Source organism: Centruroides vittatus, unplaced genomic scaffold (assembly GCF_030686945.1).
Source record: "Centruroides vittatus isolate TY-2023 unplaced genomic scaffold, ASM3068694v2 contig_1213, whole genome shotgun sequence".
NCBI lineage: Eukaryota > Metazoa > Arthropoda > Arachnida > Scorpiones > Buthidae > Centruroides > Centruroides vittatus.
In genome coordinates, this window is record NW_027120776.1 from 893,143 (window position 1) to 911,457 (window position 18,315).

At 31.2% G+C, this 18,315-nt stretch overlaps 1 protein-coding gene across 1 annotated transcript in view; it reads right to left on the reverse strand.

Moving 5' to 3' along the window:
* Positions 1–103: 103 nt before the first annotated feature.
* LOC136985720 (uncharacterized) overlaps positions 104–18,315 on the reverse strand; it is a 28,567-nt gene continuing 10,355 nt past the window's right edge. The window contains exons 3-4 of the mRNA XM_067283062.1: positions 958–1,072; positions 104–867 (exon numbers count right to left, since the gene is read on the reverse strand). Coding sequence (XP_067139163.1) covers positions 398–867; positions 958–1,072 — 585 coding nt within the window. The 3' untranslated portion in view covers positions 104–397. The remainder of the gene's footprint in view (positions 868–957; positions 1,073–18,315) is intronic.

An 18,315-nucleotide genomic window follows, 5' to 3' on the forward strand; every position in this document is an offset into this window, starting at 1 on the left:
ATTTAGAAATTATCAAGAGAATAAAATGGAATTTTCCACTCGAAAATCAATATAAAATCGTCGAAAAAAAGCACGCAGAACGTTTAGTTTATAGCTGATTTTTTTCTCCTTTTAAATAAAATCATACATAATAGCACCAAATGCTATTTTAGGGTACTTTTTTACAGTTTTTCTCTATCTAAACACTTATTTTTTGATAAAATAATACATTTTTTTACATACTAAATACTGTCGTTACAGTAAAGCATTATCGCGAGGACTCAAATAGCTGAAAATATCATACAGGAATGCTATGATTTGGGGGGGGGATTTGCCACAAGCAGACGAAGAAATCTGTTATTTTCAGCTAATTGTGCCATTTATTTTAGGTTCTCTTAAAGTACCTTCCATTTTTTTTTTACTCTTCAGCTACGTTGAATTCAGGTCTGGTTAACGAAGGCTGGCCAAAAGATAGTATTGCGGATCTTGTATTGCGACGTGCGATCTGTAGTACCAATGTTGTTAGATCTTCAGCACTTTTCACTTTTCTTGGCACCCTAGTGGCATCAGAGAATGGTCTCCCGCACGAATGGCCAACGAAAACCGAGTTCTGTCTTGGCCTATCGTATGGTCCTAACGATGGTAGATCACGATCAATTACAGACCACGTCAACTGCTCCATAATACTCATCCTTGCGGATTTCTGGCCGGCATTGCTAAAAGACTGGCTCCTGTACTGAGGTTGATGAGGCTCTAGCATTCGAATCTTACCCCATTTACTAAAAAATAAGAATATAACTGCCATCCACATGATAAGGACGATCGTAACTATAACAATCTCCTCTTTACGGACGGTTATGGCACCATCCAGGGTATCGTTAAGCAAGCCTTTGGAAGAGGAAAATTGGGTAAATTTTAATGGTAGTAATCGATTTTTTTTTGGTCTCGTATAATCGAAGTTTTCTTTTTACGACTTACCTTGAGTGGTGCTGTCATAGTCGACGAATTGAGTAGTGTTGGAAGTATATACTTCATTTTGGACGGATGTTTCGGGTTTGATAGTTTCAGAGTTCAGTGCCAGATTGAATATTAGCTGAAAGGAAATTAATTCGATTATTATTGAGAAAAACAGTAAAAACTGTCGCATTTGATAATAAAATTAGCAATTTACAAGAAAATATTGAAGTAAAATTAGGGTTTGTTTGGTGTGATTGTATAAGATAAGGGAGATCTCTCAAGAGAAACTGACCCAACACATGGGGCCAGTTTCTGAAAATTCTGATATGACATTATAAAAAAATTATAATAAATGTAATTAAATTCATTTACAAGTGGTGTAAAAGTGTGTACTGTACCATATTCTAGAACGTATTCTTGTATTATTATTATTATCTTCGTTAATTCTAGTATTATTTAAGCTCTAGATTTTAAAAAAACTTCTGTCTGAGTTCTCTTAGGAAAGTGTAGAAAATTCTATATACTGTATATAAATTATTGTGGAATACAGTATATAAAATTCTAGAAATTCTAGAATTTCTTGAAAAAAATGTAGATATTAGAAGTTTCTTGAACTGTCTTTTTTTATCATAATTTCAATTACACATACAGTACATATAAATATTTAAATTAAAGTTGCAAGTAGATTGTTGAAAGTATCACATTTAATGAAAACTAAATATGAAAATCGTGTAAATGTTATTATTAAGTTATTTTTCCAATTTAAATATAACCGTTATTGTATGTTTTTTGGCTTTTCCCATAAAACAAAGATAATTACGAGAGCATGGCTGATGGCCAATGCTCTCGTAATGGCTGATGGGCAATGCCAATAAGTGCACAGTTATGAGAGCACGGCTTATGGAGATGGCAAAATATATAAAATTACAAGAATGTAGCCAAAAGAAGCCTTTAACTTGTAAGTTAAATACTTCTTTTTCTTTGTAAGGCTTCTTTTTGTAAAGCTGTAAGTTAAAGGCTTCTTTTTCTTCTGTTTCTTTGTACTGGTTTGTAAGTTAAAGGCTCTTTTAACCGTTTCCTATTGTAATAGCAGGTGAAAGATTTAATAGAAAATCGCTCCCTTCTAGAGATATTTCCCGTTTAGGGAGGTTTCCGTTTTACTTGGATTCCGTTTTAGACAGGTTTTACAGTAAATAAAGCAGACGATACTATTGGTAACCTCCAAAATAACCTCCAAACAACGACCAATTTTTAACGTTCTTGTCAGTGTCCGCTGTTCAGAAGTTTTACTGTATTAGTCGTAAAAGCGAGTGTTTATAAAATCAAATAATTAAAAATAAGGAAAATAATTTTAAAATTTCTAAAGTTGCGAACACTTTGTGCCATTGTTTGGTAGTTGTTACTAATTTGTAGACAATTTGTCAAGTTATAAGCAAGGTTAATTACTATAAATGATGAATATCGATGTTATTAATTACTTTGTTAACAACTTTAATAATTAGATCCTGTTTTTAATTCTTTAAACGTTAAATAATTGTTAATGGATTCCTCTTTCTAATGCCTTGTACTGAATTGCTGTTTGCGGGACAAAACTCAAACGATAATTAATTAAATTATTTTTATTACCTTTTACCTTCTATTTAATGAATATTTTTTTAAAAATTAAAACTAAATTTAATTTTTTGAATATTTTATTGTTTTAAATTCTTTTAATTAAAATAAATGTACTTTAAACAATTTTGTACGTGTTCAAATTAATCATTAGTAGAGGAATATATCTTTGTACACTCTCCAATACTTTCACAATCCTTAGATTTTCTATTGTGCACCTTTTCGTCCCTGCATATTCCTCGGTTTTTGTACTGTACATCTTTCAAGTTCTTCAGTCTTTGCATATCCTGTACATTCTTCAGTTTTTGTACATCCTATAAATTCCTCGGTGTTTGTACATCTTTACTTGTTCCTACATTTCCCTCAGTTTATGTACTGCACATCCTATACAACCTACACATTCTTGTACATCCACCAACTTTCAAACCTGTATATTTTTTAATCTTGTATTTCCTTCAAACTACCTTCAAAATAATTTAAAGTTTTCTTGGAAAAGGTTTTATAAGTTTATATAGAAACATAATATAAATAAATTGTTAGTTAATAAAAAAATAATGAACCTTTTACGTGTGTTTTATAAAGTACACAACTTCAACTACAAGACTTAACAAATCAATAAATATGGAATATTACATGTAAATAAAGCCGCAAACAGAAAAAATATATGGAATTATTTCAAAAATAAATGTTTCCTTTTCGAATTATTCAAAAATATTCCGATGGAAAAAAGATATTAAATAGTTTTTCGAATATGAAAACATGAATAATTCTTTTAATATTATTCAATTGAGTAGAGCTTTGTGTGTGTGTGTGTGTGTGAAACGAAGAAGAAAGTGGAGAACAACTTTACAATCTTAAAATTTTAATACTTTTAAAAGACTTTCTACTTTTAAATTGATACGATTGATCCTTCGATATTTGTATATCCCGCATCCCGCAATCCCTGTATATTCCTCAATATTTACGCATCCCAATCTCTATATATCTCCAATCTTGAAATCCATGTATATCCTTCAATCTTTGCCCACCCCACAATCCCAGCATATCCCTCAATTTTTTCGCATTCAAATCCCTATATATCCCTTCAATCCTTGTATATCCCTCAATATTTGCCCACTTTACAATCCCAGCATATTCCCCATTTTTTCGCATTCCAATCCCTATATATTCCTTTAATCCTTGTATAACAACATCTCCAATCCCTGTCCATTCCTCAATCTTTGGATAATCCTTGCATATCCTTCAATCTTTTCACATTTTGCAATCCCTGTAAATCACTGATAATAGAAACTAATTTACTAAATTTACAAGAAAATCCTTTAATATATAACCGTGTATTCACCTAAAAAAATAAACAAAGAGATGTTTGGTCTATAGGGACTTAACCAACTTCCTAAACTTACGACCGAATCACTTTTTTAATTAAGCCATCTATTTTCCTTTCTTAATTAGAGCATCTGTCAGATTGCACTAGTACTAAAGTCGTGGGTTCGGTTCTGCATAAAAACAAACACTGACCCCAACTTTCTAATTTTAAGTTTGTAAACAACATTGTAATAAAAGTCCAATGCCAATAAATTTTTATATAATTACAAGTCTATTTAAACAATAGAATTTAAAATTAGAATGATAATTCTATGAAATTATTGGGCATTTCATTTGATAGAGTCGAACCCACGACTTTAGAGAAGAAATATTAAAATACACTACTAACAAGGAAAGGTAAATGTATGACTTGATAAAAAGAAGAGAAATTCGTTGTTTGTCAAAGTCGTGGGTTCGATCCACAAATGCAAAGAATCTGTTGGATTAGGTTAATAAGACACGGCAACACAACACACGGGCAATCTCATGGAAAAACGATTTCTTATTTAGGTGTTAAACACGAAAAATCTGGAAAAATCTACGTGGATAGTTTGTTAGTTAGGCACGAACCCGCCACCAACTATCAGTGTTCAGTGGTTTTATCCTCCACATCTAATGCTTACCAATGCCCGAGTGGATAAAAGCACTAAACATTGGTCACGAGTTCACACCTGACTAACGGGCTAGAAGCAAGGAATTTTCGGGATTTTTTCACGTTTCTGATACCTAAATAGGGGCCGATTTCCCTTAGAAAGTTCTTTCTTATTTTATCAGTTTACTCTAATCCAATCGGTCTCTGGGAATCGAACCCACATCCTTAAAAAGCACGACAAATTCCTCTTCCTTTAATCAAATCATACTTTTCTTAGTAGTAGTATATTTTGATAAGTGCATTAGGGGCATTGGTGCTGTTAAAGTTTAGTGGTTAAAGATCGAGAGGTACCCCCAAAATTAAACTTTTTACCATTTTATAATAATTAATAAAATCTGATAACAGATGGCGCCACACTCAATTTTAACTTTTTTTGCTGGGAAATCTGCTGAATTTGTTTTTTATTCTAATAAATAATTTCAATTAAAATTTTATAACTCCGTGTTTGTGAATAATATTAAAAATTACTAGCAATTATTTTAGATGACCTATTTAAAGTAAATGAAAAAGTTCCAGAGCGAATATTGTGTAATATTCTAGTTATAAATATTGATCGAACTGTTCAAATATGTATGTTAATGAGGAGGATTTATGAAACATTCCTTTAATTATTATTATAATCGTGACAATATTATTTAAAAGACTTCAATGATAAGCAAATGCAAATTCTCTTTCTTTTCTTTTATCCTCATTGAATATTCTTAGAATGTTGTTACTGTCTTTTTTTATTTATTTTTTTATTTTTAGTATAACTGATATGTAAATATTGTTACAAATATCTTCTATTACTTTTTCCTTTTACTTTTACTACTGTCATTTTTACTATTGCTTCTACTTTTATGTCATCTTCTACTTCTATTTCTTTTATTTATTCTTCATTGTTTTCCTATGTGTATTCCTTCTGTCTCTGCTTTTTGATTGCTTTCATTTTGCCTTCTACAACTTCCACTTTGCCTCCTATTTCTTCTGTTTTCTATCTTCATTTTCTGTTTTGCCTTCTACTTTTGCTTTTCTTCCAATTTCTTCTGTTTTGTCTTCTACTTCGCTTCAAATTCCGTGCCTTGTCGTCTATTACTATTTTTTCTGCTTCTGCCACTTCTACCATTTTCTCTGCTACTGTTTCTTCTACATTTTCTATTTCGCCTTCTAATTTTACTTCTGCTCATTCTTCTACATTTTTTTTTTCATTTCTATTTCTACTCTTATTTTTACTATTTTATTTCTTTTTCTCCGAGAAATCGTAATTAAAGTCCCCTATACAATGCTATCTGAGGGATATGAATTCCATTACTAATTTATGATAATTGGTTTCTTAGATTGTGAAATGAGAACCGAACCAACGACCTGTGGGAAAAAATCCTTAGTCTTTCAGAAACATTCGAATTTGTCGTTATTATCCACTCTCAAGAAAGAACCGAACATATGTCCTGCATTAACAAAGACGTTAGTTCGATTCATATTCAAACATGTTTTTTTTTTCCTTTTACGTTAATTTAATCTGAAATTTATGCATTTATGTCTTTATAACTGCTTAATTTTTCGTATCTTCAACGCTTAAAAACATAAGATTTAATTAATTTCAATTAAAAATATCTTAAACATAAAAATTACAATTACAATTAACGTCTATCCGGTTTACAAAATGTTTTTCGTCAAATAAACAAGTAGCCATATTATTTATATTTTAAAAAAGTTAATTTAACGTACAGACAAACAGACGCTCTAATAAATGAATTAAATTTTCAAGGATAACAATTCATAAAAATCAGTCATTGTGGCTCTTTCAGTGATGGATGATTCATTGATATGAATAAAATGAAGTATAAAATTTTTAAAAATTTTATGAAATTTATCACTTAAAAGCATTTATTTCATGAAAAATAAAAAAATTTTAAATGCAGAATATCGATTCTGTATTGACAGTATGAAAATTGGAACACGCCAAGAAGGAATCTTTTTGTAAGAAAATGACCCTTATTTAGATGTTATACACGTGAATAAACCAGTAGGCCAGTACATTGTTCGGGGTCGAACCCGCGACCAACTGTAATTTGTATACTCATTGAATCATTCACTTGTTGACCCAACTTAAAGTACTCTATTAATGGTCAAATTAGGCGCTCTGGGGAATCCAGAGTCCAATCTGGACGGGTCGAAAAACTCTAAGTAGTTTTCGGGGGTGGCTCGTCAGGATACGTGTAAATAAGCTTCAGTGTAAACAAGCAACTTCACTCACAGCTTCAGTATAAACACGCAATCTCAGTCCAGACATTCAATCTCGGTCCTGGCTCGCATTTTCATTCATAGCTCACGTAGTTATATTAAAGCGGATTGGATCGATTGGCAACACTGAACGATCTACCTCCTGAGAAGACTCTCTATAGAAACTGGCACCTATTTAAGTGTTAATCATCTGAAGAAACACATGGGAAATTCCACTAACCTAACCTAACCTAACCTAACCTAACCTAACCTAACCTAATCTAACCTAACCTAACCTAACCTAACTTAACCTAATCTAACCTAACCTAACCTAACCTAACCAAAATTATTGTCTAGAATTATATTTTTGTAATTTATTTTTAATGAAAAACGTAATCTTTTAGAAAATTTTTAAACAATCCATTACTACAATAGCACTAGAAATCCTAAGGATTTCCAGTGTTTTATAATAATAATAATAATAATAATAATAATTCACTTTCTATATAAGGAATTCTCATCTATTACAACACTGGTTTTGCAAACTCGTTTAATTTCAAGAATTGTCTTCGCTTTAGTCGAAGAATCGAAACGACAATCAATATCGAAACAATGGTACCAGGTGTATGTTATTACTCGTGAGTAATGTCAAACCTTTTCAATACATTCCTGCATAAATCACTATTTTCTAACTCGTTTCCATTTCCTCTTTAAGGTATTGAACAATACAATTTTAAATTATAACTCAGAAATGAAAGGAATTCAAAAAATTTAAATAATCCTTTAATTTTGCTCTTTGAAATTATAGGGGGGAAAATGTATTTTCGTGCGAATTAAAATACAGTTAGGAAGGCCGATTTTAAATAATTCCTGCCTGTGGCTGCCAAGTACAATAAAACCTGACCAAAACGGAACCCGAATAAAGCGAAAACCCTGCCTAAACGGAAAAATTCTTCGGAACTAGACGAAAAGAAACCTGTCGAACCGGAAAAAATATTCAGTACCGCTCGATTCCGGTTTACACAGGTTTTATCGTGCACAGTTTAGTGGGTTTAAGGAGGTTTTATTTTGCAGGTTACACGCCATCACGGGTTTTACATGCGGAAATATGGTTTCATGTTTCATTTTTATTTTTTCTTGAATTTTTTTATATTCAATTCCTTAAATTTCTACGATAAATTTACTGTTTTTCTTGAATTTTTATAGTAAATTTATTGATTTATCTTTCATTTCTAATCGATTTTATTGCTCTCCTTACATTTCTATACTCAATTTATTGATTTTTATTCTAAAATTTTAGCTTTGAATTTATCACTCTTTTCGAATTTCTTCGTCAATTTTTATTACTTTTCTCGAATTTTTAAACGAAATTGCTTGAATTCCATATTTTGAATTTCTTTTCTTCGATTTCTATATAAAACTTTTGTATTTTTCCTTCTATTCCTTTCATAAATTCCATATTGTTAAATGATTAAACATAATAAAGATGCCATTCTTATGGGTATTTAGAAGTGAATTCTCATATAGAAATTGTTAAACGAGAATAAATATAAATATTTTCCTTTAATTTCACGAAAATTTGTGGAAATGTCAATGAAGAAAAGCAATTTCGTAGTCATCCCTTGTCTCTTGGTAACTGCTTGAAGTTTTGATGAATCGATACAATTTAATTGTGTTACTGCTAACAATCAGCAATATCGACCCGTTGGTGTTAAAATATTTCCATAAACCAAGAGATAAAAGGTTTCATTCATTGCAATTCATAAAAGATAACGTCATTAACAGTAATGGCTTGTTTCTAAATATGCCTTTCCCTTGAATTATTCAATAATTTAATTAATCGATTCTAATTTTTCTACTTACACCCTTAGATTTTTATTATATTTTATCAGATTCGGGTACTTATAAGTTATGCCTGCCTTATACTTCGTGAGGCCTTTTCGTGTAAGGCCCCTATCGTACGTCTAGTTTTGTTTAGAGTTGTATTTATAAAGTATCCAGGTCTTTACACCTGTGAACAGAACGGAATTTTGCTTTTTGCGAGGCCCTAATACAGGAAGTCCCTTTTATATTCGTATGTATAATACGAGTACTTCACGTTAGCATTAGATTACGAGCCTAAACAAAGTACTCAGGCCCTCCTGCAGAAGACCAGAAGTACTATTTGCTAGGCCCTCGCATTAACGGGCCCTCAAAATATTTATTTTTACTGATTTTGGTATTATTTTTTTTGAAATAATAAAATTTGACACATTTATCTGCGAGGCCTTAGAATAGATTGTATTTGCGAGGCCCTTTATGTAGGTGTATATAAGGTCATACCGCAAAATAATGAAACGAGATATAGAATCTAAATATTAGAGGGGAACTGGAGTATTCGTATGCTTTTGAGGCCTAAAAAATGACAGGCCCTAGGCAAAAGCACCCAGAAATGCCACTTAGGCTTTAGGTTTTACATTTATATTGTTCCAGAAAACTCCATGTGAATGGCACGCGAACCCACGACTTCAGTGTTCGGTGTTTTTGCAATGGAATAAGCATAAAATACAACCACGTGGTATGGGAATACGCATGGAATATTATCCATAAAATTAAATTTAACTTCGATACGTCAAATATCTTTAACCATTTTAGTTTTAGAGAAATAATGCGTACAGACAGCCGGACGTTTAAAACAAATCACAAATCGACGTTTCCCAGCTTAACTTTGATATTTCGATCAATTAAATATACTTTGTAATGTATAAAATACAGTTTTTTTCCACTGTAAAGTAGTGTTTCTATACGTTAAAATTAATGATTATTTTGATTTTTTGTACACGTACAGGTCTCCAGATTTACAATAAAACATCGACATATGAAATGGAAACAGATGGATTATGTTACTAAAAAGAATTTATGGCTTTATCTGGGATCATCGATGATTTATTGTTCTTACATGAATTTGTCATCTGTTTCGAATGTTATTGATCCTTCAAGAGATAAAGAAACATTAATTGAACACGTGATTATAATTCTTTCCCAACTCTTCAATGGACGTCAACACAAGCAGACAGAGAAATCAACCAAAAACAATAAATCATGGAAGAAATTATTCTAAAAACAAATATAAACATTAACGAGAAATCATTTATTGTGACGTCGTCACAATACCGGGCTGCAATTTTTCGTCACAATGCTCTCAATTTTAGTAGCGCTTTGCCCCTGTACTGTATACAATACTTTTCCCGTTAACAATGGAGTCGTGCCGGTCATCTACGTAACTCCATTCAAGAGAAATCTTTGAATTAAAAGCACGTAACTTTCTGTATAGTTAATCTGGACCTGCTGCCTCCAAGCTTTCTACATTTGCTCTCGACTTTTTGATCTGTCTAACTGCATTCTCGAGATTAACGATGGACGGACAGACAGACAACACCAGTGGAAATTTATTGGTGAAATTTGCAGCTCAAAAATTCTATATTTCTTATAAATTTTACCACGAGAAAAATGTAAAGCGTATTCCTAAACTTAGTTAATCATTCTGGCAGAATTTGTAAGGATTAACTAACTTTCTAACATTTTTATACCCGTAAATATTTTTAAAAAACACCCTTAAATTTATGTATTTTCCCTCACAAAAGACTACAAAAATCGGATATGAATATAAATATTTTACAAGATTTGGATTTTCCTAAGTATTATGTAAGAGGATCGTAACTATTACGTAAAAGTTACGATCCACTAGAGACTCGCATCCGATAAAACGTTATCCTCTTTAGTTATCGATCACGTACTTATACTTTACACAACTTACTCTTCACGTATCCTTATTCCCATTGCTGCAATGCACTTTACACTTTAAACTTTTCTAAACTATGTCCCAATATCTTCATAAACAGATAAATAATTTGAAGAGTAACTCCCTCTTTTTGGCTGCAATTTTTAAATTACAAGCCCAATGGCGTTTGTCTGTCCTTTGTTAATCTCGAGGATGGAGTGGGATAGATGAAAACGGAGACCAAAAATGGAAAGGTTAAAGACTAAAAGCCCCGATTAACTATACACGAATTTCCTGTCTAGACCGGAAATCACGTGGTTTGAACTCAAAGTTTACTCCAGAATAGACGACTGTCACGATTCGATTGTTATTAGGTGAAGTGTGATGTACAGGGGCAAGATATAAAAAGCTTAAGAGCACATACAAACTTCCGGGCCAGATCGGAAGTCACGCGACTTTTTAAAATTAAAAAGAAGGTGATTAAAATTGCAGCCGACGTCACAATAAATTATTGTTTGTCAATTACATTGCGTTTGAATCAATACACGTCATCTAATAAGATGATTCCTTAGTCGAAGATATCACGCGAGTTGCTGAACATTTGATAGATTTGCCTCTAACTCAATAAATAAGATATCCAATACACCAGATATCCTTTCTCACGCTACACTTAACTATAGATTTATCTGCTATTATTTATCTAAACCACTGGGGTGGAGCCCGGAGGCCCCTTGCTTTTGCAAGTAATTTGGTTTCTCTTATTTTATTTAATTACAAAGTTAAATGGGCCATCCTTTGTTATGTTACTTTATTTAAAAGTACTGCATATACATCTCTATATAAAATAACTACAAGTATGTACAGTACAGGAGTGAATGTATGTTTGCACGTTCTACCTTTCTCTCCCCCCTAATATCGGTTCTTGAATAATTCTTTACACGTTTAACTAGAATCCGGTTTTATACACTTCGATTTATAGATTTTTTTTTGTGATTTGTAATATTTAGTAAGTTGTAAGGGATTCTTGTGGTAACGTTCCATTTTCTGTGTTGTCCTTTCAACACAGTTGTATATTTTGAAAAAAAAATCTATGGTTTCCGCAAGGTACGCTATAGTTTCTGTAACGTAATTGCTAAGGTTTCTGTTGGGTAAGGCTATGGTTTCTTCAGATACAGCTATGATTTCTGTCAGGTATAGCTATGGATTTTTTCAGATATGGCTGTGGGTTTCCAAGTATAGCTGTGGTTTCTTCAGGTATGTCTATGCTTTATTTCAGATACGGCTATTGTTTCTTCAGATACGGGTTCTGTTAGGTATGGCTATGGTTTCTTCAGGTATGGTTGTGGATGTTTTCAGGTATGGCTATGGTTTCTTCAGGTATGGTTGTGGATGTTTTCAGGTATGGCCGTAGGTTTTCCAGGTACGTTTGTTTGGTTAAGTTATGGCAACGCAACACTTGGTCGATCTGCGTAGGGGGGGGATACCTTCCGGGAGGTCTTTTAGGGTAAACTGGCCCCTATTTAGGCGTTACAGACGTGGAGAAACCCGGAAAATCCACGTGGCCAGCCCGTCCGAGCGAAGCGCGAACCCCAGTGTTCAGGGTACGAAGACCGCTTGGCCACCGGTGGGCCTTTCCAGATACGGCTATGGTTTCTGTGAGGTAGCTCGCTGCAATAAATTTATACAGTTTTATGTAATTTTTAAATTTAAATGAAAAATTGTAAATTAATTTTAATTTTATTAAATTGAGAACTTATAAAATTTCTTGTAATCAAATGTATTTACACTTTTAATTAAAAATAATTTAATATAGCGCTGTACAAAGAACAACGTAAGAAAAGGCAGTAACATTTTTAATCACATATACTGTAACTTATTTAAAAAATAAGTTTCAAATACTCTTTACGTGTATCAATTTAGAAAACATGAAAATTATTTTATTGTTTATTCTTTCTCTGATGTTCTTTCTTATAAAGTTTTACATAAAGATTATTAGAATATATATATATTATTTTACTTTATTAAATTTACAGATTTTTTTCAATTAAATTTTCAGTATTTTGTAGATTGTAAAATGTTTACATGCTTACTCTCTTCTCATAAAGAACCCACCTAGCAGTGGTTGAGTGGATAAAACTGCTAAACACTGATCGAGGGTTCGTGCCTGACTAACAAGCAAGTCACGTGGGGTTTTCTTCACGTGTCTAACACCTAAATAGTGAATGGTTCGTATAAAAAGTCCTTCTAGAAGCACTCCATTTGCAGATTGCCCATGTGTTACGTTGCCTTATTTCATCAATCCTATCAAATCACTTGCAGCCGAATGGATAAAATCCCAAACAATGGTGGCCACTGACAAAAACATCTTTAAAAATATCCGTTCTTGGCAGGTTAGATGTGGCCGTTATTGAAGGTTCTACTGTAATGCCAACGACAAGTGAATGTTTTTGATATTTACAATTCAAATAAACCTCATTTTTTTATAAAAATAAATACAAGTTTTATCCAGAATTTCTTCTGTTTCAGTTTACCGAACGTTAAAACACTGTCAACAACGGAAAAACTATTTGTTTATACAGTTATTAAGTTAGATATTTGCTTAACTTAATATGAACTCAGTTCAATTTATCATCTTATGCCATGTGTAAACACGGTAGAGGAACGTTTATCATATAAAATAACAAATTTATATTTAAAAATATAATATATTTATACTATTAAGGGTATATAAAACCCATTTAAAAAGTATTTATGTATATTAACACAAGCGAAAGTCTAGATATAACACTATAAAAAAACAACTCATACTATCGATCGTTGATGGTGATACGACGAGTAAATCTGTAGAATATAAAACGATTTTTATAGAGTTTTATTAGAAATTTAAGCCTTAAAAATATTACTGAAGGCGTTTAAATCGAAATAGAACCTTCAAAAATTTTCAAAACAATGTTTTCACGTACGCAGTTTAGGGCCTCATTTATGAGTCTTTAGCTCAGGGACTTATAGTTTTACATGTAAAGTAATTTGCTGGAGGGAAAGGGCCTTTTATATGTTACAATTTAGGGCCACAAGTCTAAGTTTATCCTTAAAAATAAGGTTTATGTTTGCGTTAGAATTATACAGAAATTCTATTTTTATTGATTGTGTTTATATGCTAGATGCTCCTTCATGTAGGATTTATAATAGGAGAGGCATAAATAAGGTTAAAAATATTTTTTGGAAATGTAAGACGAGTGTTTCTATCATTTAAAAAGCAAATTTTAGTAAGACATTCCTTAAATTATGCTAGAGAAGAGTGATTATTCATCATTAAGATTGATTAGAATATTGAAAAATGGCTATTAATATACCTGATTTTTGTCTATATTTTCCTCAGTTTTTTAAAAATTTCTTAAGAATTAAGTGATTTCTTAAGATACTATTAAAAGCCAACTATTTAAATATATTAAGTGCATAATAATTTCTCATTTAAACATTTAATAAATCTTTAAAATACACTTCAAAATTACTCACTCTTTCTCGCATTTTTTAAAATTTATTTAAATAATTACAATTAGATTTAACTTAGATCTTAATTATAAATACTATAAAAATTACTAGAAATAACTTTATTTATAATGTATTAAATTTTTACAAGAAGATTGAAACAATTCACTCAACCAGTAGATCGCGAACCCATTAGGGATTGTAAGAGGCTGAAATAGTGTAGAAAGGTTAATAAACAAATTTTTAGCAAAATATTTTTTTAAAAATAGTCAAATTTTAATGTAAATATCGTTTATACATTTTAATTAATATATTAAAATTTTACGATAAGTTAGAGTATAATATCTCAACAAGTAGATCGCGAACCCTTTCGAAACCGAAAGAAGCGGATAATAAAGAAAGGTTGAAAAGTAAAGATTTTTAAAATAAAAAATTTATCATTTATAATATTTTTTCTTGAAAATTACCACTTATTAACCTTTTCTTACCATCTCTGCCTTACAATCCCTAAAGAGATCGTGATCTACTAGTTGATAAACTATAATTTAACCTGAAACGTTTTAATATACTAATTAAAATGCACAAAACGATATTTATAATAAAATTTTACAGTAATTAAGACTTTTATTGTAATTAAATTATACAATTACATAATAATTTTTGTGTAAACACTAATCATTTCTAATAGTTATCCTAATAATCCTAACTTCTCAACGTTTCTTCATTTCGCAGTCCCTTATAATCTCTAAAGAGTTCGCGATCGACCAGTTGGGAAACCAGACTCTAACTTTTAAAATTTAAGGAATATAAGTTTGTAATTTAGTTATTTCATTTCTTATAAAATAATTAATAAAAAAATTCACTTTAAAATAATCTATTTTCAGTAGGTTTAATCATTTAAAATGATTAATCTCCATTTTAATCTTATCATCCCTTTTCCGTTCCGTTTAACGTTGTAATTCTTATAAAAATTGAAAGAGGAATTACAAGAAAATTTTTATATTCTCGATCAAAAAATCACACTTAGTTAAATTAGCATTTTTCTTCATTAAATTCTATTAAATTTAGGCCAAGCTAAGAAGAAGCAAACATGTTTTAAGTGAATTTCAAGCTGTAAAAATTTCAATTATATTAATGAAAACAGCAGGAGAGAAGAAAGATTATTTATATCTTTATTTATTTAAATATTTTTACTTCTAAAAAAATTCAATATTTTTTCAATAAAAGCAAATATAAATTTTCTCCACTTAAACTTTATTTTTTGTAATCATAATTAAAATATGGAGAGTATATAAATGATCTATATATATAACAAAATCGAATGTCTGTATGTCTGTCTACGTGTATGCTATATACTTCTAAATTTTTTTGATCAGTCTCGCCAAAATTTTCTGCAGTTATTCTTAAGGATCCTTCAAAAAATCTGGACACCACCCCTTCAACCTGAATTAAACCCCATTATCCCCTAAACCCTTGTACTGATTTAGCTCAAATTTTAATAGTTGCTCTTTAGAAACCTCCAAAATATATGGGCTACCATGAAACCTGAACACACCACTCCATGTGCTATTAATATGGATCCTTCATAAAATCTGGACACCACTCCTTCAACCTGAATTAAACCCCATTATCGCCTAAACCCTTGTACTGATTTAGCTCAAATTTTAATAGTTGCTCTTTAGAAACCTCCAAAATATATGGGCTACCATGAAACCTGAACACACCACTCCATGTGCTATTAATATGGATCCTTCATAAAATCTGGACACCACTCCTTCAACCTGAATTAAACCCCATTATCGCCTAAACCCTTGTACTGATTTAGCTCAAATTTTAATAGTTGCTCTTTAGAAACCTCCAAAATATATGGGCTACCATGAAACCTGAACACACCACTCCATGTGCTATTAATATGAATCTTTCATAAAATCTGGACACCACTCCTTCAACCTGAATTAAACCCCATTATCGCCTAAACCCTTGTACTGATTTAGCTCAAATTTTAATAGTTGCTCTTTAGAAACCTCCAAAATATATGGGCTACCATGAAACCTGAACACACCACTCCATGTGCTATTAATATGAATCTTTCATAAAATCTGGACACCACTCCTTCAACCTGAATTGAACCCCATTATCCCCTAAACCCTTGTACTGATTTAGCTCAAATTTTAATAGTTGCTCTTTAGAAACCTCCAAAATATATGGGCTACCATGAAACCTGAACACACCACTCCATGTGCTATTAATATGGATCCTTCATAAAATCTGGACACCACTCCTTCAACCTGAATTAAACCCCATTATCCCCTAAACCCTTGTACTGATTTAGCTCAAATTTTAATAGTTGCTCTTTAGAAACCTCCAAAATATATGGGCTACCATGAAACCTGAACACACCACTCCATGTGCTATTAATATGAATCTTTCATAAAATCTGGACACCACTCCTTCAACCTGAATTGAACCCCATTATCCCCTAAACCCTTGTACTGATTTAGCTCAAATTTTAATAGTTGCTCTTTAGAAACCTCCAAAATATATGGGCTACCATGAAACCTGAACACACCACTCCATGTGCTATTAATATGGATCCTTCATAAAATCTGGACACCACTCCTTCAACCTGAATTAAACCCCATTATCCCCTAAACCCTTGTACTGATTTAGCTCAAATTTTAATAGTTGCTCTTTAGAAACCTCCAAAATATATGGGCTACCATGAAACCTGAACACACCACTCCATGTGCTATTAATATGGATCCTTCATAAAATCTGGACACCACTCCTTCAACCTGAATTAAACCCCATTATCGCCTAAACCCTTGTACTGATTTAGCTCAAATTTTAATAGTTGCTCTTTAGAAACCTCCAAAATATATGGGCTACCATGAAGCCTGGACACACCACTCCATGTGCTATTAATATGGATCCTTCAAAAAACCTGGACACCACTCCTTCAACCTGAATTAAACCCCATTATCCCCTTAACCCTCGTACTGATTTAGCCCAAATTATAATGGATACACATTAGGACCCTTCGAAAAATATGAGCTACCATGGCATGGACACACCACCCTTCAAGGGCTATTAATTTGGACACCCCACCAAAATTTAGAAATTTTTAGAAATTATGTAAAAAATTCTACACATTTCGTCCAATAAGAACTCATTTTGTATAATCGAAATTAAAGCATCCAGAGTGTAAATGGCATTAAAACCTGTCTAATACGGAACTTGAATGAAACGAAAAAACCTGCCAAAACGGAAAAGAAATTCGGACGGTTTACACAGGTTTTATTGTATTTTAAAATTTACAGAGATTTTTCAGAAAAATTCTGCAAGTATTTTTAGAAATAATCTAAAAAATTTGTACATTTCCTTCATGAAAATTTTAAAAAACACTTAAATCGAAATATCCGACTATAAACATTATAAATAATATACGTTATTTTTACGATAAACCTTAAATTAAAAAAGAAACATGAAAGAAATCTCCATTAAAAAATTAATTTTTATAATTGAAAATTAAAATGTAAACAGATTATAATTTTAAAAAATATATAAATTTTTTAATGAAATCATGTAAAAGTTCTACTAATTTCTTTCTTTAATATCTATTTTTAGAATCGAAATTAAAATAAAGCTGGCAACGTGTTGCAGGACTTTTCCTTTAACTCTTCATGTTGATTCCGGAGATATTAAGAAAGTGAGAATATCTCTTGAACTAATGATCCGATTTTCGTGAAAATTTCCAGAAAAATTTCTTCTTAATATGTGAAACTTCGCATAAAATTTCAAAAGTTTTCGACAAAAGGCACAGGAGTTATTAAGTTTTAAAGATGTTGAAGAAAATCGCGCCTCCATACATAAAGAAACACAAACATTTGTACATACAGAAAAATCCCCAAAATTATTTTGCATTTCTCCACGTTTTAAAGTCCCCCGAGTCCAAAAATTTATAAATCTTCGGGAAAGGTTTTTTGACCGATCGCCATACTTTTCCTTTGTTATATAAAACTGCGGAAAAGCACAAAGTAAGAACTTAACTAAAAATACGAAAATTTTATCAAAAAATTATAAATATCAAATCTTAATCCAAAAATATTATAAATTTTATCATAAAAGATCGAAATTTTATAAAAATAATCTAAAAAATTTTACAGATTTCCTCCAATAAGGCTTCTTTTATACAATTGAAGTTAAAGTATGAACCGTGTAAAAATGATAATAAACTTACACAAATTTTTAGATAATCAACTGAAAAATTTATTAAGAGGGAAAGTATGGCAAAAAATGA